This window comes from Felis catus, chromosome B1 (genome assembly GCF_018350175.1).
Source record: "Felis catus isolate Fca126 chromosome B1, F.catus_Fca126_mat1.0, whole genome shotgun sequence".
NCBI lineage: Eukaryota > Metazoa > Chordata > Mammalia > Carnivora > Felidae > Felis > Felis catus.
In genome coordinates this window covers 185098144-185122072 of record NC_058371.1, presented here as the reverse complement: position 1 = coordinate 185122072, position 23929 = coordinate 185098144, and the positions used below count along the sequence as shown (strand labels likewise).

Below are 23929 nucleotides of genomic sequence, written 5' to 3'. Positions count from 1 at the left end.
TTTAGTATATATTCATGTGCTTATTTTCCATCCAAATCTCTTTTTTTTAATTTTTTAAAGTTTATTTTATTTATTTGGAAGAGACAGAGATAGTGTGAGTTGGGGGGGGGGGGAGGGCAGAGAGAAAGGGAGACGGAGAGAATCCCAAGCAGGCTCTGAGCCCGATGTGGGGCTCAAACTCATGAAACCATGAGATCATGGTCTGAGTGAAGCCAACAGTTGGATGCTTAACTGACTGAGCCACCCAGGTGCCCCACCATCCAAATCTCTTGAGTGTAGAATCTATTTAACTCTTTTGCCATTTTCTTTTTTTAAAAAAGTTTATTTACTTTGAGAGAGAGAATCCCACACTACCAGCGTGGAGCCCGACGCGAGGCTCAAACTAATGAACAATGAACTTGCCTTGAGCCAAAATCTAGAGTCTGATGCTTAACTGACTGAGCCACCCAGGCACCCCTCTTTTGCCATTTTACAAATTAGGCTGCTTGTTTTCTTATTATTCAGTTGTGAGAGTCCTTTATATATTCTAGATATAAGACTTCTGTTCTGCACAAATTTTCTCCCAGTCTGTGGCTTATCTTTTCATTTTCCTAAAGGAGTGTTTCAAAGAGCAGAAGTTTTAAGTTTTGATAAAATACAATTTGTTCTTTTTTCCTTTTGTGGTTATGTTTTTCATGTCCTATGTACCCTTCTTACTCTTGAACCTCCCAAACTGTGAAAAACCATCTCAGTGGTGATAAGAGAACCTTCCCAAGTACAAGCTGGGCACAGATAAGGTTCCATTCCCTAGCCTCCCTAGCCTCTATGGCTAGGTGTGGCCACGTGACTATGCTCAGACTAATGGGATGTGAGCAGAAGTCATCCCTAATGTTAAAAAGCCCCTCACCCTGGACTCCCCCTGCCCTTTTTTTCCCCCCATTCTCATGGGTTGGGACAAAAACATGGCAACAACCAGCTTCATACATACAGTTGGGGACCACCCCCTAAGACACACTGGAGTAAGAAGGTGTAAAAAAAATCTGAGTTCTTAGATGACTCACGGAGCAGGGCCTCCCAGACTGCACCACCACCCACTGTCACATGAAAGAGACCAACATATCCACCTTATTTAAAACAACATATTTTGAGGGTAGGTATCTTTGTTAAAGTAGCTTAAACTTAACCCAAAAAATTCACCCTTCTTTCTGGGGAAGTAGACAATAACCTCAAGGGTCTTGGACCCCCCCGGTGTCATGTGGTGTATGTATGCAGACAACTGCACAATAGTTTCCAAAAGTTTCCGTCAGCTCAGGAGTGATTTGGGGGCAGCGGAATATGAATCCCTTGACTTTCCCCTGGGCAAGAGAGCAGGGTCCCCCTTGCTCAGCAAGGTCCTCTGAGCAAGGCTCAGAGCCGCGAATGAACAAATGATCAACTTGTTCTTCGTTCACCCAAAGTAGCGTGGGTGGGGTACAAGCCATTGCTGAGAGGGGGACAAGGAGAGACACAACCGTGACCTATGACTAGATACTAGACGAAACATGAGGAGATTGTGACTATATGAAAGTAGCCCAGACGGGATGCGTAACCCCTACCCCGTCACCCCTGCCAGCGGCTGAGAACCACTTAAGCCCCCTACAACTTAAACACAGGCTGGGGGAAAGGGAGACACAGGACTCCGACCCAAAGTACATTTCCATCCCTGGGAATGTGTAATCAAAATTCACATGCTGTAGCCAAATATAGACGTTTTCATTTCATGAATGCCCAAGTTTCTGTCCTGAGGTTCATGCTCATTGTACTAACGTTCACTAAGCACCACCTGCCAGGCAGAGGGCCAAGGACTAACAAGCCCCTCACACACCTACGGGGTACGTACGCATTACCCATCTGAAGATTAGGAAAACGAGGCTCAGAGAAGCTGCACAGTGCAGGGACTTTTCCAGGCCATTCTGCTTTGGGCAAATAGCCCCTGCCGCCTGCCTACTCTCAGGCCACGTGGCCTTCCTGGGCAGGGCCCACAACCAGATTACCACACTCCTGAGCCACTGTCTCTCAGGCCAGGTGAGTGATCTAAGTGGGTTCAAATGGAGGGACGCCTGCGGTTGTATGGGACGTACTACATAAGAGTTGCTGTCTTCCTCTCTGAACTTGAAAAGGACGGGAGGCTGAGACTTAAGACAAACAGCAAGGAGACTCACGGATAGAGAGAAAGTGCCCATTTAAGTGTGGGATCCAGCTGGGGCCCAAACCACTCCTCTCTTGGAATTACTAGACAGGTCAGCTGTATTGGTTTGTTGCAGCTGCTGTCACAAACTGCCATAAACTGGGCAGCTTGAAACAACAGAAATTCATTCTCTTCTACTCCTGGGGGTTGAAAGTCCAAAATTAACGTGTCAGCAGGGCCATGCTCCCTAATAAGGCTCCAGGGGAGGACGGTTCCTTGCCTCTTCCTAGCTTCTGGTAGTTTCCAGTAATCTCTGGAACTCCTTAGCTGCATAACTCCTGGTCTCTGCCTCTGTCATCACATGGCCTTCTTTCCTCTGTGACTTCACCCAGTGTCTTCTCCCTGTGCATCCCTACATCCAAATTTTCCTCTCCTTGTAAGGACACTAGTCATTGGATTAAGAACCCACTCTAATGACTTTGCCTTAACTTGATTACATCTTCAAAGATCCTATTTCCAAACAAGGTTGCGTTCACAGCTTTGGGAGGTTAGGATTTGAACATATGTTTTTGGGAAGCACAATTCAACCCACAACATCAGCCGATAAATTCCCTGAGCTGAACCGCTTTGGGTTGGGTTTTTGATCATTTGCACCCAGAGAGAAGTAGAGCCAAGATTCACCCGCAGAGCTCAGTCAACAACGCAGACCCAAAGCCACACCATTAACCATAGGGCCTATTCAATCTCTGTCTTTCCAATGTCAGTGGCTCTATTCTTGGTAGAGGTGCAGGGTTACACAACACACTCAAAGAATATGACGCTGGGGCGCCTGGGTGGCGCAGTCGGTTAAGCGTCCGACTTCAGCCAGGTCACGATCTCGCGGTCGGGAGTTCGAGCCCCGCGTAAGGCTCTGGGCTGATGGCTCAGATCCTGGAGCCTGTTTCCGATTCTGTGTCTCCCTCTCCCTCTGCCTCTCCCCCGTTCATGCTCTGTCTCTCTCTGTCCCCAAAATAAATAAACGTTGAAAAAAAAAATTAAAAAAAAAAAAAAGAATATGACGCTGACTGCTATCTAATTAATTAACCAAAAGTCAAATGGTGAAAATAGTGAAACTGAACTAGGCATGGGTTATCATAAGGCAGCGGGCCAAGAGGTGGCCAGCATTTTTATTTTAGAAATAAAAAATTACTGACTGTCTGCATGGCTGCATTTCAAGATCTCTCCCTGAGAGAGAGAGAGATCTTTTGGAAGATCACTTCACGTGGTGCTAGGAAGAACATTTCCCCGTCCCCAGACATTCAATTTCTAAAAGAGAACATCAGCCAGGCTTCTTTCACATGCATGGCCGTGTTTACTTTGGGGCCTACGAGTGGGCTGCAACTTCAGCTAGTTATACTAAAAATATGAAAATAAAACTGATCTCTGTAGGATCATTTTAAGTGAAGACGGCTTGGTAGAGGCGAGCCGCGGAAGCAGACCGATGAAAAGGCAGCACAGGGCTCTGGGCAGGAAGGGCAATGGAGTGCGTGTCCAGGGCGGGAGGCAGAAACCAGGTCCTCTGCAGAAATCGACGTGAGCCGTCGAAAGGCCCACTCAGCTCAGGTCAGATGTCTGGTGACTGTCTTCCCCAGTTCTTCTGGCTGGATTCCAAAATCACTTTGAAACACCACCAGCCACTGACCACTCTCTCCCTTGGATCCTATTGGCTACGTAGCAGGCATCTCCACGCCAGGCCCAGTCCACACCCGGCCAGCTAAACTTGAGTGGGGCAGGGGAATCCCCTGGGTAGCTCAGTGTCTGAGAAGAGCAGATTTTAGGCTATACCCCTGGGCATTTTGATGCCATCAGTGTATCAGTTTCTTGTGGCCGCCATAACCAGTTACCGCAAACTGGGTGGCTTAAAACACAGAAATGTATTCTCTCACAGCTGTGGAGACCAGATGCCCACAGTCAAGAGGTGTCAGAAGAACTGATTCCTTCTGGAGGCTCTAAGGGAGAATCTGTTCCACGCCTCTTCCAGCTTCTGGTGACAGCTGGCAAACCTTGACATTCCAGGACTTTCGATGTGCAACTCTGATCTCGATCTCCATCTTCATATGGCCTCCCTCTCTGTGCCTCCCCATTGTCTTCTCCCTTGTATCTCTGTGTCTGAAATCTATCTTTACTTTCTTTTGTAAGGACACCAGTCATTAGATTCAGGGCTCACCCTAAATCCAGGATGATTTCATCTCACAGTCTTTAACGTAATTACATCTGCAAAGACCCGATCTCAAAATAAGGTCCCATTCACAGCTACTGGGGGGTTAAGACTTAGATGGATCCACGGTGAAGAGGGGGAAATGCACAACGGATCCGGGGAGAGACTTTAAAACTTGCATTTTTCCCCAAAATGCAGTGACTCTTTGCGCTCTTTGTTCCCCAAATGACTGGGGTGCAGGTGATCTGTAGATCGTAGTCTGAGGAACACTGATTTAGTCACTGGGGATTCAAAGGTGACTAAAACATGGTCCTCTCTCTTGGAGAACCTGCTGTCTAGCTGAAGATACACAGAGATGAACCAGTGATTAACATACAAAGTATGGCCTAATGATTCCAAGCTCTGGAGTCAGACCAGGGTTCAAATTCTGCCCGCTCCAGCTGTAAGGCTCTGGCAAGCTCCTTAACCTATCTGAGCCACAGTGTCCTTACTTGCAAAATCAGAAATAATTCCTTCTTTATAACATTATGAGAATGAGGCTATGTAAAATACTTAACACTGATGAAGGACTCAAGAAACAGCCATGAGGTATTAGGAGAGGGGCAAGCATAGCTCCTTGCTGTGTGCCTTCCACGCCCTAGAGCCTTTACTGAGTGTTTGTGGAAGGCACGAATGCACTACCCTGAAGAAATCCAGCTGGGATAGGCAAGGCAACTCCTAAAAGGCACATGTCAGGATCTTGATTTATTCTATAAGCATTTTTTGAGCACCCGCTGGGTATGGAGCTCGGTGTGTAGGCCCCTGGATCAAAGCCAAGTAAAACACACATCCCGGTGGGGAGACCACCAGGCCACAGTAGCGTGGTCAGCGCAAGGCAGAAGGAAGGCCACCTCGGGGAGGCATATTCGGATGCAATGAAGCACTTCCTTCCTCTGCTTTTCCACCCTTTAGCATTCTCTTCATGTTTATCGCGTAACTCTCCCAAACTGTAGCATAGGTTCCAGAAATTCTTTGAGAGCAGAAGGGGTTGCCTGCCTTCTTTGCCGCTGAATCCCAAGCACCTAGCGAGGTACCTGGCTGCTAATAGACCTTCGATACATATTTGTTGGAGTAGAGAACATTCTGCTGCCATTTCAGAGCCTAATCCTGGACTCTTATGAAGACGCACCCCCAGCCTCCTGGACTACTGGGTATGATTCTTGATTCTTGAAAGTTCCCTGGAGGATCTGTCCCTTGACATACAGCCAGAGAGTTAGAGGAGACGGGAGGGCGCAGGCCGCAAAACAATGCGTCCGAACACTGTCTAGTTAGGAGTTTTCAGCTACTAGACCAAGAGTAAACAAACTAAACCAGGAAGAACTTATGACATCTTATTCCTCTTCAGAAATACAACGCTTTGCACACACCAGACGTTAAGTACTCTTATCCGCCTGACCTGGAGGCCCTGGAAATGATTACAGGAGAAAGTATAAGGGTTTCCCTTCTAACATCCCACAGGGGAAGGAAGAGAGCAAATCACTACACCCTGCATTATGTGCACAGGAGTAAAGTCAAAGAGGCCCCGAGTTGGCTTTGGGCAAAGGGATGGTTCTCGGGACGGAGAGAATGGAAAACTGGGGGGCGGGGGGTGCTCAGCAAGGCTAGGTAGCACCGGGAACTGCCATCACATATGGCGGTAAGTCAGGACGAGTGACCTACCTGTGACAGGGAGACATCAGCCCTCATTGTCACCTGCAGAAGCCGGACAGCCCCTCCCAGGCCAAAAAACTCAGGCTGGGTTGAAGAGGCAATAGCTCAGGAGACTAAAAGCCAACCCCGGGGTGGTTGTGACAAATGGGGTTTGGGGGGAAGAGGGCTGGTGTTTTCTGCTTGCACGAATCGAGTGCCTTCCGCACCTGTCGTTCGCTCCTTTGATAAATGGCTCTCCACCTTACCCAGAGTAGGCCCGCAAGACACACGTGTTGACAGAAGTAAGTGACTGAATGAAGGCTACGGAGGACCCCGAACTCCCCCCACCCTAACCTCCACCGCAGGTAATTCCACCTGGCCCGGGGGGGGGGGGGGGAACCCCAGGTCCCGGATCTCCCCCCCCCCTCCCCGGCACCACCTTTCCGCTTCAGCGCGGGCCGTCCAATCGCTGGGCTCCACAACGGTGGTGACCGGGAAGACAGGTGGGGCTTGGCTCCTCTCCTGCCGGGTCCCCCCGCGCTCCGCTCTCCAATCCAGGGCCGAGCCCCGCGGGAGGGGGAAGGCCCCTCCCCTGAAGCCGGCACCAGATGGCGTGGAAGCGACGCCCGGCCGGCCCGGGAGGCGCGCGACGAGCGGCGCACCTGGCGGGGGCGGGGAGCAGCGCGTCCCCCGCCCCCCGCGCGTCCCCGCCGCGCTTGGCCACCCTGGGGGGCGCGGGCCGGGGGAGGGGGGACGTGCTGCGGGCGCGGGGCGGGGACGCGCGGCCCGGCCCTTCCCGCCTGGCCGGCGCCTCGGCCTCACCTCGCTCACCAGCCCCTGCCAGTCGCTCTCGGTCCGGTCGCCGTTCATGGCCTCCTCCTGCGGGCGCGGGCCGGCCTCGTGGACGCCGCCCGCCTCCGCCTCCGCCTCCTCCCGCCGCGCCGCCGCCGCCGCCACCCGCGCCCCGCGCGGCCCCGAGAGGGCCGGGCGCCTCCGAGCCGCCGCGCCGCCGCCTGCGGCCGCCCGCGCTGTTGACTCAACGTCCGCCTCCGCGGGAGGAAGGGGAGGAGGAGCCGCGGCCTCCCGGCCCGCAGCCAGGGCCCCGCCGGCCCCGGCCCGCCCCGCGCCGCCGGGTCTCCCGCCCCCCCCCCCGCCCCCCCCCCGCCCCCCACCTCCGCGCCGCGACTCCTGACCCCTGCTCCGGCTCCCGACCCCTGACCTCCACGCCTGACCTCCACGCCGGGACCCCTGACCCCTGCGCCGGCCCCGGCCCCCGACCCTCGTGCGGGGCCTCGAAGGGAAGGGACGGACGGCAGCGGGTGGTCTCAACCTGCAGGTGACTCCTGTGTCCTGGATGCCTGCTCTCCCTGGGCCGGAGGCGGGCTCAACAGACACCTGCGTGTCCCCTGCAAGAACCAACCCTACCCCCCCCCCCAACTGTCTAACCAGCCCCTGACCCACTTCCAGAAAGTAAGCATCACCGGGACAGGGTGGTGGCCTTGTTCTCTAATGAATGTTAGGTGTAGGGCCTGGCACATAGTAGGTGCTCTACAAATAGGTGTTGGTCACATGAATGAGCGAACCTCCTGTTATTATATAGTTAACATTGTTTTTAAAGCTTCCAGTGTTTTCTTATATTTATTTCTCAAATTATCAGCTGTCACAAATAGGAAGCAAACGAAAATATTGAAAATAAAACAATATTGAATTCTAAATAGGACTAAAAGCTCTGAGCACGATGCTGCACATGTGTCAGGAGAGGTGTTTAAGACCTAGAGGCATCATGGGGCGCCTGGGTGGCTCTGTCACTTAAGCCTCAGACTCCGTTTTTGGGTCAGGTCATAATCTCTCACAGTTGGTGGGTTCGAGCCCCACGAGGGGCTCTGTGCTGACAGTGCAGAGCCTGCTTGGGATTCTCTCTTTCTCCCTCTCTCTCTGCCCCTCCTGCAGTCACTTTCTCTCGTTCTCTCTCAAAATAAATAAGCTTAAAAAAAACAAAAACAAAAAACCCTACTGGCATCAAACGAGACTTTCCCGAGAGGAAGGACCGAAGAGAGTTACAGAGGGTAGGAAATCTTCAACATATGAATCATTATTATTCAAGATGGCTTCCCGAGGTCTCCTAAACTCCTCTCACGGACCACCACCAATCAGGTAGGTTGAGAAGGAGTTGTGAACCTATTGCACAGTTGTGGAAGCCTGACTGCCAACGTGGCTTTATGATTTCTAGCCCCCTGTGGATCCTGGATCAACCCTGTGAGATGGCTGTCTTCTTCATTTATCAGATGTGGCTACCGAGATCTGAAACGTGGAGAAACAGAGACTCAACCAGGACTTCTGGCTCCCAGAGGCCCTCTTCAGCATCTTGGAAGCCTGAAAAAGAAGTACCACACCTGGGAGATGGAAATACTGCGTTTTATTGTCGGCCTTGTTTTGTTGGCGCGGTACATTGTTCAGAAAACGGCATTAATAATTCCCTGCCGGTGTCCCAGCCACTGTCTATAACTCTGACTCCAGGCTCAGTTACGTGACCTGCTTTAGCTACTGCAGTGTTTCCAACTGTGCACACAAAGACGCTCGTGAAGAAGCGCTTGTGTAGTGGGGCTCCTTGCTTAAGCTCTTGGGAACCTGTGATCACTACCGTGGAAACGAGCCCGGAAGAGCTTGCTGGATGATGGACTCACGACCAACAACCGGCCAGCTGCCACAGCTGTGAGTGAAGCCAGTGACCCCCAGGTGCCACAGATGAGAGGTTCACGCAGGAGCCCAGCTGAAACCAGCGGACGAACTACCCAGCTGAGCCTTGCCCAATTTGCTGACCCACAGACCGTATGGTGAAACACATGGCTGTTGTGTGTGAAGCCACTAGGGTTTGGGGTGGTTTGCCACCCACGCATCAGCAGATAACTGACGTGGATGGTGATACTCCTGACGAGGAGCCTGGATGGTCTGAACTCTCCCTGGTGGCCCGTAGAAGGCAGCAGCCTCTGGCATCAGGACCTGTTGGGCCTTCGTCTAGAAAAGATTCTGCAACAGATCCTGGCAGGCCAGGGGCTATGACAAGGAGCCAGTCTGCCAGGTCGCACATTTATCCAGTGCCTTTTATGTACAAATACCGTACGCATCCTGGGAATGTTCCACGACATCGTAGACCATGGGCCCTGTCCTGGAGGGTTTGCAAGCCTTACCATCAAGGCTTTGCAAGCGGATGTTCTAGGGAACAAGAAGAGAAAATAGAGGCTGGAAGGCAGCCTAAGGCTTCCGGTTTTCTGACCATGCTGGGACCACCTAACCCACTCTCTTTTTAATCCAAAGGGATAGAAAGAAGGTTCGTCCCTGAGCTGAATGTCTAGGGTTAGCTCGGTGCCAGGCACTTGTTCCTAACAGCCTTGATCAATGCCTTACGCTACGAATCAAGGCACCGTCTGCCAATATATTGCCCTCTGGCAAACCATCTGGGTCTCATCCGACCTGTCGATGAAACAAACTGTAGGCAGAGCAGGCATAACGTGGTCCATCTGCCTTCCGCTGCTTCCTGGTCTGTGCATTCAGGTAGGAAAGCAGCCCTTCCTTTCCAGTGACCATGTATAGCTGAGGTTCACGGTACCCCTGCTGCTTTGGAGACTCAGCTGGTATTTCAGGCGGCAGGATAATCAGTGAGCAGTTGGGAGCCCAGGGATGGTCACAGGAGAGACCAGGTACCTTTAAGACAACTCTCCGTGTGACTCTGTTTCCCCTATGTGCTTTCCTTCCCTGCAGAAAGTCAGCCAGTTATTGAGGTATTGAGGTATTGGGGAGGAAAATCAAAGAGTGGCAAGCCTCTACCGTCCCCAGCGCGTGGAGAAACTTCCGACCCGGTTGAAATGGCATCCACAGTTGCCTGGCTTTTCCTTAGAGGTTTTATGCCCCAAGTGCCAGCTCGAACCTGCTTAGCTTGTGAGATGTGATGAAATCACCAACCAAGGCAATGTAGCTGCAAGCGATTCTTTTTTATCTCTTTTCATTTATGTAGCCTGACATTGAGTAATAATAATAATTAAATGCAGTTTAAGCTGTTAGGCACCTATTCCAGAAGGCCTCTAGATACCTCATCAACAGCAGCCCAGGCTGACAAAAACAAAGCTAATTATATTGTGGTTAACTTTTTTCAAAGAAAAAAATAAGACCGCTCACCAACGATCCTCATATCTGATAAAAAGCGGTACATTAAATGTTCCGCCCCACAGTCCATTTGCACGGGACCAATTTAAAACCAGGTGCCCTTGTCTTAAATTTGCCACCCTGGCACTAAGTGATGAAAAGATGGCTTTAGCCTCTATTTCCACACCCACCCCTAGCGCTCTGAAAAGTCTCCAGGGTCTCAATTTTTCCATATTTATTCATAGCCCCAGGGCCAGTTGTATTTATTTATTTATATGTACGTGGAGTGTTAGAAGAGCATGCTTTGGATGCTTTTGAGTGATGCTTCTCACTTTCAAAAGTTTGAGAGGGATTTAGATGTGGCAATCCAGAATAGCTTCATCTGAGAAACGGAGCCAGCAGATTCTGATGCAAACAAAACAAAAAAATCTCTGGAGAGACCTGGAAAGAAAGGACGACTGGAACTTATTGTTAGAAACCTAGCCTCTTGTCACAGCATCTCTACTGACTTGCAAGATGACTTTGGCCAAGTCCCAACAGCCCCAGACACATGGGAAGGCCCTAAAGCTTTTGATCCAACTTCTCCAGACAGTATTTCCAATTCAAATTCTGACCGCCCAAGCAAAAATGTCAGTGTTCTCATTAAAGGAAACTTAGCAGCAAATCTCCAGTTGAGATTTTTGGCTCAGCTATTCTCTGAACTACACAACTGGGGCAACATTCACGACCACTCCTTTCCCCCAGTTACTCTTCTCTGGCCTGAGTTAGGAAACCCAGTCTGATGAGCCTGGGAAGAAAATGATTCAGAACGATAGTGATTTACAGTGACGTATTTGACATATACATACATACATACATATATACATACATATATATATATATATGCATTATATATTTATATCATTTTTAAAAATTAACTCCATATGAGCCAGGGTCCCCGATTCTCACCTTTGTCAAAGGAGGGCCGTTTAGACAGATCCTGCCAGGAGTCCCCCTGGCCTGGTTGCTAAGTGCATTCCTTTGTTCTTGATTTTCGTGGGAGAGGACAGAGGTCTGCAGGTCCTGGAGTCTACGGCAGTCAGGCCTCCTACGGAGCCTTGAGACCTGAGGTCCCCTGGGCCACTGGCCTCAATTCTATAAAAGATAAGCCTCCTCTCTTCCCCCTACCTGGGGATGCTCTGCAAAGCCCCTCATCCATCATTTCCCTAGCAGGGCCGGGAGCCAGACAACAGACAGACCTGGACTCTGTCCGGGGGTTCCTGACTCAGAGCATCCTCTGTCTGTTAGCCTCCTGAGCTCCTGGGCCCTCTCTCTGCCACCACTAAGCCCTGCTCGCCCAGCAGCAAACAATCAGATGCTCCTGCTCCCCTCCCCTTTCCAGCCCCGCTGGCTGCCAATCAGCCGGGCAGCAGGGGGTGGAAGGAAGTTCCACTCCCCGCTGAACCACCGCTGAGGTGCTCAAATGACTGAGTGGGGCTGATGATGGCCTGGCAGGCCGGGACCCCGCAATTGCCATCCTGGAGGGACGCGGGCGCGGGCGTGATTGGCTGGGGCGCTGCGGGGCAGGGGGTGGGGATGAGCCGAGGCAGAGGGGCAGCTCCTGCGAGGGAGGAGTTCTGAGAAGGGGGACTGAGAAGTCAGTCCAGGGAAGGGGCCAAGGAGGGCTGGAGGAGGAAAGGGAGGAAAGGAGGGACAAAGGGAGATTCAGGGCCCAGTGGGGCTCCTGATGGGAGGCCAGAAAATCAGGAAGGTGGGGGAGAGAAGGGCGGAAAACCGTGGGGCAGGGCTGAGTAGGGAGAAATACGCCCCGGGCTGGTGGGGGAAGTGTTGTGAGAGGTGGCCCAAGGAAGGAGTTAAATAGAAAAGATACAGGGAGAGGCACTCTGCTCTCAGATTATTCAAATTTGTTTTACTTATTGATAATGTAGTTCATTTCTTCTGCGTGGGGGGATATGATTCAGCACAAATTTGATGTAAATTTATGGAAATATAAATGCAGAGAGGCTGCGGGCCTGAGCCACGGGCGGGTTGGCTGCGTGGCCCTCAGCACACTGGAGGTTAGCGCTCTCCGGACTTGGGGATCTGAAAATAGAAACGTCTGATTTGGGGGCCACTGGCCTCTTCTGCAGGCCAAGAGAGGCACTGACCTTGTCGCTCTGCAAGGCTTATTAAAAAAAAAAAAAAAGAAAAAAAAAAGTCTGATGATGGTCTAAAATAGGATCACCTACATTGTCCTCGGGTCCGATTTTTCTCTTAGGGTTCGGGGAGGGGGGGACAGTTTTTACCCAGTAGAGACGGGCAGGCTTATTTCAATGAAAAGGGACACCAAAGGAAGAGAACTAACATTATCTAGAACCTACTGTGTGTACAGAATTCACTAGTGAAGTGACAACAATGTTGTTTTTCCTTCCCCACTCTGGAAAAGTAATGGGACTTGGGGGAGGGGGGGGAAAACCCACAAAGGAAACAATTTGACAGGGTGAAAAGGTGGCCTTCCCTATAAATGGCCGGAGCTAGTAAAATATTTATTGCCCATTAGGCTGTCCTTCAGAACCCTGGATGTTGATTTTTATCTTTTCCCTTCATACAGGGTCATGCCTTTTATCTAATGATGTGCCTTCTCCCAGTTGGTAGCAGCCTCTCCAGCCTGGCCATGACCGTGACCGCAAAGAGAACCCTTCCCAGTGTGAGAATAGCTTCTCTGAGCCCGGCCTTCCTCTGCAACTTGCAGCGGCAGTGAGACAAGGAGATTCAAGACCCCAAGATACAAGGCCAGCCAAAGGGTTTTACTGCCGTTTCATTCCCATCAGAGACAGATAGTACCAGCCCTGCTTCCTGCTTTCCACCAAAGCTGGGATTCTTTTCAGAGTCCAAACGGTTGAGCTGCTGCACCTCCCTGGTCTGGGGGCAAAGAGGTGTTTGCCTGCGGTCCCACAGCCATGGTGTGTGGGTGTACTTGAGCAAATGTTTCCAAGAGTGGCAGTGATCTGCTCACTTTTATTACATCCGCGGGGCAGAAGCTGTCAGCCCTTGGTGACACTGATTATAATGCTTTGACCTCATTCAGTCACCAAAGGGCAGATTTCTCTTTGTTCTCTAGCAGAAACACAACTTGGCAAGGAGACACGATTTCTAAAGCGAGGCTGTCAACAAGGGTATTTATGAGCTTACCATGTCCCTGCTATTCCATTGAGTAGCTTACCTTTGGGGGAAAAGGCACATGCATGCACACGTGTGACACGACAGTTGCCATTTATTAACCTGTTTGTTCCCATGAGACAGGAAAAGCAATCTTAAGGTAGTATAAGAGATCTGAGGAGGGTCTTCTAACAGCCAGGTTAAGACCCTGTCTTCTGTCCTCAAGGCTCTTAGTCTAGTGGCCAAGTCCCCCAAGCAGCTGAACACTGCAGAACCATGGAGGAATGTTCCAGAATCGTCCTTCACGGCTATGTTATGTCACATAGTCACCCTTTTCAGGAATCGGGAATGAATCGTGAAAACTAGATCCATTTGGTACACTTAAAAATGGTTAATACAGCAAATTTTATGTTCTATATATTCTACCATAATAAAAAAAAAGTGGGAAAAAAAAGACTAAAAACACACAAAAAAGAAAAACTAGGTCCATTTGGAAAGCTGCGAGAGGGCAGGATCAAAGACTACAAAAATACAGAAAACATGAGTGGGTGAGTTGACTCACCAAATCCCAGATCATTTTGAAACAGATAAAGCGATGACTCCTTTTCAAGGTGAAGGAAGTAGTAATTGGACAAAAGCAGGAGAACGGAAGCAGTGAGTGTGGGAGCTGGAACACTTTCACCATTCTGTGAACTGGTGTCCTCATCTATACAATGAGCAGATTGAGCCAGATGACCTTGAGGGTCTATAGTTCTATGAGATGAAGCAGAATTTTACATTTGGGTGGAACTCTGTCCAAAAGGTTAGTGAAGGTGCTGTTAAGCATCATCCCAGAAAGATCACAGCACCATAGAGTGTTAGAGATATGAGGAATCTCAGAGATCTGGACCCTTTATTTTACAGGGGAAGAAATAGAGACCCAAAGTGATAAAGCACCTTGTCCAAGGTAACAGAGCTTGTTAGGGACAGAGCTGTGCCCGCAGCCCAGCTTCCGGTTCCAATGCTCCGACTTCTTCACAATGCTTTGAAGTTGAGAATATTTGAAGTTCATGAAGACTGAAATTCTGGTCATCTATTGCCTTGCAACAAAACACCCCAAACCCAGTGGTTCCAACATTGATTTATTATTGTCTCCTGGGGTTTTGTGGGTTGACTGGGCTCATCTGGGTCGTTCTCATGTGGAGTCTCCTGTGTGGAGGTCGGATGGAGGCTGGGACTGTGGTTCCCTGAAGGCTCAACGGGATTGGACGTCCAAGACAGCTCATTAACATGGCCGGCAGTCGATGTTGGCAGTCAATGCTGCCCATCAGCCGAGAACTCAGCTGAAGCTGGCAAGTTGAACACCTACTCCTGTCTCTCCATGTTGGGCTTTTCATTACATGGAAGCCAGGTTCCCAGAAGGAGCTTCTCAAGAGCAGGTGCTTCAAGGAAGAACTATGTCTTAGTTCATCTAGGAGGCTATAATGGAATACCATAAACTGAGTAGCTTAAAAACCACAGACATTTATTTCTCACACTTCTGGAAGCTGGGAAGTCCAAGGCCATGGTGCAGACAGATTCAGTGTCTGGAGAGGGCCACCTCTTCGATGGCCATCTTTTCACTGTTATCTTAATGCCGTGGGGCATTGGGTCTCTGGGGTCTCTTGTATAAGAACATTAATCCCAGTCATTAGGGCTGAGTGTTCATGGTCTAATCACCTCCCAAATGGCTCCACCTCCTAATACCATCACCTTGGGGTGACTTTTGAGGAGACAGAAGCATCCAGACCATAGCAAAGTGGAAACTGCTGGTCCTCTAAAGGCCAGTCCTGGAACTGACAGAGAATCACTTCCCCCACAACCTTTTGGTCAAAGGAGTCACAAATCAGCCGAGTTTCAAGAGAGGAGAGTCATAGACCTCACCTCTAGATAAAGACGGGATGGAGCCATCCATGTGCCTAATGGGACAGAAGGATTCCAAAGAAATCCATCGTCTTTGGAAACAAACTACCACAGGAGCAATTCTGATTTTTATCACAAATGATCCTTTGATGCCCTCTTTGAAAAAACAATACTGGGCACATATCAACCAAGCTTGACGTTTTTCTTTTTTACCTTAATGGAAATGAAATCAATTGAGTTCAGGCACCTCAGTATAAATTTTTTGTTTTGTTTTGTTTAGATTCTATCAGTTCAGGAATCCCCTAAGCCAAACCATGGCATAGGAGAGTCCCTAAGGAAAGACTCTCATGATGAAAGTATGAGTACATCTTGTGCGGAAAGGGCAGTGGAACCTACGAAGACAGGTACTAAAACATTGAAAGACTCCATTTCCCTTCATTATGAAGATCAGGGAAGTAGCAAAGAATAAAATAAAATTCCTTGAGAAGCACCTGGGTGGCTCAGTGAGTTCAGCATCCATCTCTTTGTTTCGGCTCAGCATCCACCTCTTTGAACCATGATCCCACGGTTTGCGAGTTCAAGCCCCGCATCAGGCTTGACTGTGCTGACTGTGTGAAGCCAGCTTGGGATCCTCTCCCTCTCTCTCTTTGCCCCTCCCCTGCTCATGCTCTCTTCCATTCTCTCAAAATAAGTTAACAAACATGTTTTAAACCCTTTAGAAAAATAAAAATAAATTCCTTGAGGACAGGGACTGGACCACATTCATCTCTGTATTTCTAGTGCCCAGAACAGAACACAGCACATAGTAGGTGCTAAGTAAACGTTCCTTGAGTTCTACTTGAATGCCATCCTTCTCAATAATAATGTAAACTAGCATTTATTGAGCATTTGCCATATGCCAGGCACTTTGCTGAGCACTTGATGTGTGTCACTTCGCCTAACGTTCACAAAACCATGTAATATCTGTAATTATCCTCGACCTGGTATGCAGCAGGTAAAAGCCAGGGAGGTTCCTGAAATTGTAAAATACTTCCATGCAGGTGGGTAAATAACAGATGCCTTGTGCCCCTGGGATGAACCTCATACCTTACACCTCTCCCTCACCTGATAGCCCAGCCCAGCAGGGAGCCAGGTGGGCACTTCCAGGGAGCTGTTATCGTGTTCTGAGAGCCCTGTGTGGTTCCCCACAGTGGCTCGATCCCCATGGGTTTTTCTGGCCAGAGTTGACCATGGGTAGACAGAGCCCGGGTGGCGCTAAGTGCTTGGTGCCCATCTAGCTGTCCAAGGCTGTAACGAGTCTTCAAGAGTGGCTCTCCCGTGGCTGCCTGTGTGAGTGGTAGCCTCTGTATTGTACCTTCTGGGTTGTTGGATGTTTTGACTATCATTCCCAATTATGTACATTTGAAAGAAGAGGAAGCTGAGAATTTTAAAGAGTTTTTAAATGATTGACCAAGGTCATATAGCTAGTAAGGGTGGATCCAGGACCTTCTCTGAGCTCCGCGCACTCTGCTATGGAGCTTTGCTGCTACATTAGCCAGGGATGCTGTAACCAGGGACCACAGAACGGGTGGTCTTAACGACAGAAATTTACTGCCTCACAGTTGCAGAGGCTGGAGGTATGAAATCAAAATTGACCGTGAAGGATCTGCTCCAGACTTCTCTCTGGGGCTTGCAGGTGACCAGCTTCTCTCTGTGTCTCCTTCTACACGTATCTGTCACTACGTCCAAGTTTCTCCTTTCAACAGGACACCAGTCATATTGGATTAGGGACCCACCCTGCTCCAGAATGACCTCATTTTAACTAATTACTTCTGCAATGACCCTATTTCCAAATAAGGTCCCATTCTGAGATACTGACGGTTAGGACTCCTGCCTTATGCTTTGGGGGGCGGGGTGCAGTTCAGCTCATAACAACTATTTTTGTTGTTGTTGAGACTTCCCCCATGTCTTCCCCCATGTTCTTTCCCCATGTTCTTCCCTCATGTAGAACAAAGTTAATTAGGTGTCTACATAAATTATCTGGAGAAAGTTCATGATGTATATAGGTCTACCAGCTCTCCCATTAATGCTTAACCAGCCCCGAGGCTTTCCCCCCTTACTTCAGTCAGAAGTGGGTTGAATTGGTGCCACTTGGCAACGTTTGCCCTTGCTCAGTGCCACCCGTATCGTTCCATTGTGCCAATCCATTTTAGCATCTAGTTGAAAGATCTGAGAAGAAATGTTTTTTTTACTGATTTTTATTATTTTTTGTGCGACTTCAGCGTCCTTAAGTTCACTGCTGGTTCTGTCGCCACTACGTGGCACGTGAAGTCAACTCTTGTCCTTCAACGGTTGTGTGAACTCTACAGCTCAAGAGATTCCGGAACCGCTGTTCACGGATGATGAATTCCTTCTCAGTCTCAAGGAGATACTGCCAGGGCCTTTCCCAGGAAGTGTGGTGGGAAGCATTGCCTTTGAACTTTTCTCTCCCTGAGAGCTTCAGCCATATCCTGTGTATACGAGATGGTTGTCCAGTGTTCTAGCACACCCCTTCGAAATAGTAACCTTGGTCTCAGATGCGGTGTCCTCGGACTTGGAAACTCATTGGACCAAAAATGTCTACAACTTATTTTTCCCCTTAGATTTTCTTTTTTTTATTGATTTTCCATTTTTAGCACAAGATTGATCACCAGCAAAATACCAATTTACATACAGATTCTGCTAAACTCAGCATCCTATATACTTGGGACTTTTTCATCCATAAACCAATTTTTTAAAGAGAGAGATTCTATTATCCGAAGTGTCCCCGATGACACTCAAGATAGCCTATAGGGAACACACTCGGGAGGCCCGCAGCCCGGTGGGGTGAGCTCGGCTGATTTGTGAGCATAATAACTGTGAAGTCAAGGTTGTAGGTTGCTCCCAATATGGGCAGGTTCATCTTTTGCTTACTTCTACGGCCACAAGCCTATCCTGTAAACTTTGGTCAGCTGTCTGACAAGTTCATTCAGTAAAATTCAATAAATACTCTTTGAGTAGCGACTGTGTGCCAGGCACTGTTTGGGTACTGGGAACAGAGCCGGAAACAGGGACAGGAGCCTTGTCCCCATAATATCTCCAGTGGAGTGGTGCAGCAGGTGTCAGTTACGCAAATGATTATTTCATCACCAAAGGGATAAGCACCACGAAAGAAAAATACAGGGTCACTATAAGAGTACACTGTAGGGGAATCCATGTTAAGTGTCATTTAACATCAAAGACTTGGTGAACTAGCCAAGAGGACAAGCTGAGAAGCCGGGCCACTCGGGTAGAAAGAACTGCACGAAAACCAAGAAACTTCATGGAGACTAGCTGAACCCGAGCACAGAGAGGAGGGAAAGAGTGTGACAGGAGATCAGGCTAGAAGGAGGCCACATTCTGGAAGCGGGAATTTATCATACAAGTACCGGCAGCCTTTGAAGGGTGTATTAGGATTAAAGCTGAGCTTGAGTAACCGAGAGCCAAATATACGGGGACTCAAATAAGAAGGAATTTAATTCCTCCTTCCCGTGGCAGCCTGGCCGGGCAGAAAGGGCATGACGGGGGTAGTTGGTTTCTGGCAGGTCTGGTTCCTCAGCTGGAAATACTGGAAGGTCTGGAGAAGTTTCATGACTGAGAGTTTGAATCATCCGAAGGCTTCTTCAATCATCTGTCCGGCACCTGGGCTTCAAGAACTCAAAGACCAGGACTTCGAAGAAAAATTGTTTTATGTGAGTATAGTTGGCAGACAATGTCACATTAGTTTCAGGGGTGCAACAGAGTGATCCAACTTCTCTGTGCATTCCACTACGCTCACCCCAAGCGTACCTACCCTCTGTCACTATCCAACACTCTCACAATATCATTGACTATAGTCCCTATGCTGTGCCTTTTAGCCCCATGCTTTGTGCATTTCGTAACGGAAGCCTGTGTCTCCTGCTCCCCTTCACCCATTTTGCCCATCCCCCCGACTCCCCTCTCCTCTGGTGACCATCTGTTTATTCTCTTTACTTATTGGTCTGATGCCACCCTCTGTTTGTTTCTTCATTTGTTTTGTTTTTTACATTCTATACACGAGTGAAATTATACGGTGTTTCTCTTTCTCAAAGACCAGGACTCTGTTCAAGTTTTTTTTTTTTTTTTAATGTTTATTCATTTTTGACAGAGGGACAGACAGAGCACGAGTGGGGGAGGGGCAGGGAGAGAGGGACACAGGATCTGAAGCACACTCCGGGCTGACAGCCGAGATCCGGATGCCAGGCTCAAACTCACGAACTGCGAGATCATGACCTGAGCCAAAGTTGGACGCTTCACCAACCGAGGCACCCAGGCGCCCCTTAAGTTTTTATTTTAACTCCAGTTAGTTAACATATGGTGTTATATTAGTTTCAGGGGTACAACGTAGTGATTCCACGCTTCCAAATATCGCCCATCGACGACCAGGACTTTGGGCTGGAGTGCCTGTCCGTGGTCACTACACATTGCTTGCCTTCTCCACAGCCTAGTGACTTCAGGAGAGGCCAGCTTCTCCCCTGGCCGCCCAGCTCCTCATGCTTCCGTTCTAGAAATGAGGCAGAGGCTGCGCTGTCTTTTATGACCCAGCTTCGGAAGGGACACGTGACGGTCACTTCCGTGGCATTCTTTTGGTTACAGGGAAATGGCAAGCCCATTTGGACCGTGGAGACAGGGACACAGGCCCGCAGATGTGAGACTTAGGGGCCAGCTTTGGAAAATATAACGTGCCACATTCAGGAAGGTCATTCCCGATACAGCAGGACTGAAACTCAGTTGCTTTTATGCTCAGGCCCCTCTTCTTTTCACTCTGCCATGCTGATGAGTCAACAGCATCATTGGCATGAAGAAAGGATCTTGTGTTATTAAAAAGCAAAGTTGAAACATCAGGCAAGAAGCCGCATCCACTCTCAATTGAACATTCTCTGTATTACAAACGCAGCATAAATATATGTTTTCCCTTGCTCTCACAGAGCAAACAGCTGCATTTCTTTGCGTCCAAAACCATGGAAAAGTTCCAAACTATAAGCAAAAGGAAGGAACTCAGGAAAACTACTCAAACTTCTATAAGTATAAATCTTCATAAAAATAGTGTTAAGGTTGATTAAAGCAGGTGCTGAAATCTTCTCCAAGCCTCAAGTATTCCACTCACAGACAATCCCCTTCCCCTATAATGATGTCATTCTCTAGGTACTACTTATATGTTTGGCTAAGCAGTCAAATGCGGATTAAATTTCCTTATGTTAACTTGATCCACCACACCCTCCCCTCTTCAACATACCCAAATTCAAGCTTGTTCACACTTGTGCTCTCTCTCTCTCTCTCTCTCTCTCTCTCTCCCTGTCTCTCTCTCTCACCGCACACTCACAGTCACACACACATGCACACGCAGACTATCCTCTATCTCCCTGGAGTTCTTTAGAGTTCCTTACATTCTTTTCAGGGCAGGTATGTTTTCCTTAGGTAAGACTGGACTTGGACAAAAGTCAGGGCGCGCACACCTGTGCACATCCATGAGCTGTAAGTGAATTCTTTCCTTTTGCATCACAAATAAAAATATAGTCTGGAAGATGGGGCGCCTGGGTGGCGCAGTCGGTTAAGCCTCCGACTTCAGCCAGGTCACGATCTCGCGGTCCGTGAGTTCGAGCCCCGCATCAGGCTCTGGGCTGATGGCTCAGAGCCTGGAGCCTGTTTCCGATTCTGTGTCTCCCTCTCTCTCTGCCCCTCCCCCGTTCATGCTCTGTCTCTCTCTGTCCCAAAAATTAAAAAAAATAAAAAATAAAAAATAAAAATATAGTCTGGAAGAAAGATGGGACAAAAGAACCTTTATAAAACCGCTCACCCCTCTTCCCCGCTTTATCATATTCTATCTCTGGTCTGGGAGTCCAAAAATGTCAGGAAATGCATCGTTCCCCACGATTTAGCATTAGCAAGAGAGCTCTTTGAAAGGATTCTATTGCACCTTTGTGTCTTTGCGCATAAACCAGATCTTCTCTAAAAACTCAGTTCAAATTTGATTTGCAATGAAAACCCCTAACGTTGTGGTAAGGATTTTAAGAGATAAAGGGGAAACGCCACTCAGTGCTTGCTGTGTCCAAAGCAGCGTGCTAGGTGCTTTTCCTGGAGATACGTGCATTGGATGTTTTGGCATCAAAGAGGTCAAGCAAGATTAGGAGTGTGTGCCTCGGCGGAGTAGATGCCCAGGAAGGAGGAGGCAGTGGTGGAGGGAGAACCAAAGAAAGTGGGTACAGATTGATTTTGAAGGATGCCTAGGAATGCCAACAGAGTGGATGGTGGAGTCAGTGGAAGAAGGCTTGGCACTGACCTCCTGTATTTCTCCTACTTTCTGAATGGCCATCATACCGCCTATGCACCTTCCCACCCCGGAGCCTTAGCAATTCTTGTGTCTTCCATTTTGACCGCCCTTCCAAGACGGCGAGAGAATAAGTGGCTTTTGTTTTCAGCCCCCAAGTTTGCGGTACATTGTTGTGGCAGCCTGACCTAGCAAACTCGCAGACAGGTGTCCCGTGGTCTGCGTCGAATAGAGCCATTTTCCTGTCATCCCCTAATGTATCTGGGAGCTGCCTTGAGTCCAGAAAGGAAGGCAGGCGGGGGGGCAAGAGGGGCAGGCTGCACTCCACAGAACAGGCTGGGAAGTACACACCCCCCTTTTATTTTCGTTGACATCTGTGATCCACTGAAATGATTTGAATTCTTGCTCAACTCCATCTGCCAGGTTGCTCCCGTGTCATGCACTTAGCTGGTCCGTCTGCCTCCACGAAGAATAAGCACCCTGATTAGCACAGTACTCTACCTCTATCCACGGGTGTTTTTCTGAAAGGCTGAGGGTGGGGAAAACTAGTCACGACGCCCATGGTGTTCAGTCCCATGGTCTGGGGAAGCTGTTGGGGCCCATTCAGAGGTGGCCTGTGCTGCTCTGTGACTTCTCTGTTCTCCAAAGTGATTGCCAAGATGCCCTGCTCTGCTGATTCTCAAAAGCTGTCCCGAATCCACTGGACTCCTTCTCGTGTGAGCTCCCAGGGAGTGGAAATCGCCCACGACAGCTCATGAATGATGATCTCAAGGATTCTTCTGAGGGAGACAGAGATTTCTGAGTAGGTTAGGAAATTTTTACAAAATCTCTTCTCCCTCCTAATCATTAGCGCCACCACTAGCGTTTCCATAATCATCTTTATAATTATTTCAAGTGGAAAGAGAGCGGGGTACCTGCTTAATGAAAAACAGAGAGGTGATTGAATGGCCTTTCTCGGGAATGCACATCATCACCTGTGATCAGAGAGCATCTGAGGGCCGTGGACCCTGGCAAACTTGTCCAAACTACACTTGTTCTCTCCCCTTCCTATACCCTTCGCTCTGGTCGGATTGAACTCCCCCTTCCTGCCGGTGAGGACTGTATGATCACCTACCTCTGTGCCTCTGCTCGCGTTAGCCTGCGACACCCACTCCCATCGCAGAAGCCTCCACCTGTCCCCTCTGCCGAGCGTACAAAAAGCCCTTCTGAAGCTCTCCTGGATACTTTGTCATTTTCCGCCTCATACGCTCCTCCATGGAGGCTTTCTGTCACATTTTCTGCATCCCCCGGAACCCCAGCCACCAAGCATGTGCTTTGGACGCAACGAGTGTTCAATAAATATCTGTTGAAAGAATGAGAAGCCAGAAGTTTAATTCACTAACTCATTCTTTTAATAGACATGGATCAGGAGGAAAGGTGCCCAGGGCAACAATACCAGGTATGGCTATTATTCTGCAAACACCTTTTCTCTTTTTGCTGGACGGACAGGTGGGTGACACCTGCCTATTTTGCCTTTAGGGGAGACCCTATCACTGAGGTCTGGCCAGTGGAAAGGGAGCAGAAATGACGCATGGCGCTTCAACACCTGGTCTGTGAAACCTCCATGCCTGACCCTCCATTCTCTTTCCCCTTCTGCCAGCTTGGTGCTGGTTAGCACGGTATCCTTGGGCACTACATCTGGCAAATGACGAAGCCACAAGATAGAAGGAGCCGTGATCCTTGAATCTTCGCATGGAGAGAAGCCACCCACCAATCAGAAACGCCATTTAGGATTTTATGTAAGAAACCAATGTCCACCATGTTGGAGTCATTACACAGTGAGGGGTTTATTTGTTATAGTAGCTATGATTACCTTAACCAATATCATAGGTTTTAGGGTTTCTCAGAAAAAGCGAAAAAACTGTAATTCTTGGTTTTCTTAGGCAATTGGCTTTTTTCCACTTTGGGCACAAACATACCCTCTTTTCAGTTTGGTTGCCAAGGTATTTCAAACCATTCCACTTCCATAAATGAAGGGGGAGCATAAGAGTTTTGGTTCTTTCCAGAAGCTGTCTGAGATATTCCTCCAGTTCCAACAGCCAATGCAGAGGGGGCATCCTGCTACCCTGGATGGGGAGAGTTTATGGAGATGGGTTAAGAATCATGATAAAAAAAAAAACTTCCGTCTTAGCGATCATAGCCCCCCTTTCTTCTTGGTGTTGACGTAGAGAACAAACGTGTAGTGTTCTGAGCTGTTTGGGGAAGGGAGGGATTCTCTGGCTGAAGCAGGTACCACCTGAGACTATCGGACCTCATGGAAGTCTCTTGCTCTTCAAAGAGCTCTCACTGGTGCTGCCTGCTTGGTGTGATTATCCCAGGAAACATGCTGAATGGTGCCCTGTTGCCTTCTGGAATAGAGTCTAAACTCTTTGGTCCGGACTGTAAGGCCCTCCATGAT

The 23929-nt window shown here is 49.0% G+C and overlaps 1 protein-coding gene and 1 long non-coding RNA gene across 3 annotated transcripts in view; one reads left to right on the top strand and one right to left on the bottom strand.

The window, feature by feature from the left end:
* CCDC149 (coiled-coil domain containing 149) overlaps nt 1–6966 on the bottom strand; it is a 100641-nt gene extending 93675 nt beyond the window's left edge. Inside the window, exon 1 of one of the 2 annotated variants that reach the window (XM_023253246.2) lies at nt 6834–6966. In XM_023253246.2, the coding sequence (XP_023109014.2) occupies nt 6834–6881 (48 nt within the window). In that variant the 5' untranslated portion in view covers nt 6882–6966. Of the gene's footprint in view, nt 1–6450; nt 6682–6833 lie in introns of those variants that run through there. The other variant, XM_023253249.2, reaches the window with a different exon arrangement.
* Nucleotides 6967–7960: 994 nt separating this feature from the next.
* On the top strand, nt 7961–10814 carry LOC111560197. The gene is made up of 2 exons (XR_002741929.2): nt 7961–8165; nt 8297–10814. It is a non-coding gene; the product is annotated as an uncharacterized LOC111560197 (long non-coding RNA).
* The last annotated feature ends 13115 nt before the right edge of the window (nt 10815–23929 follow it).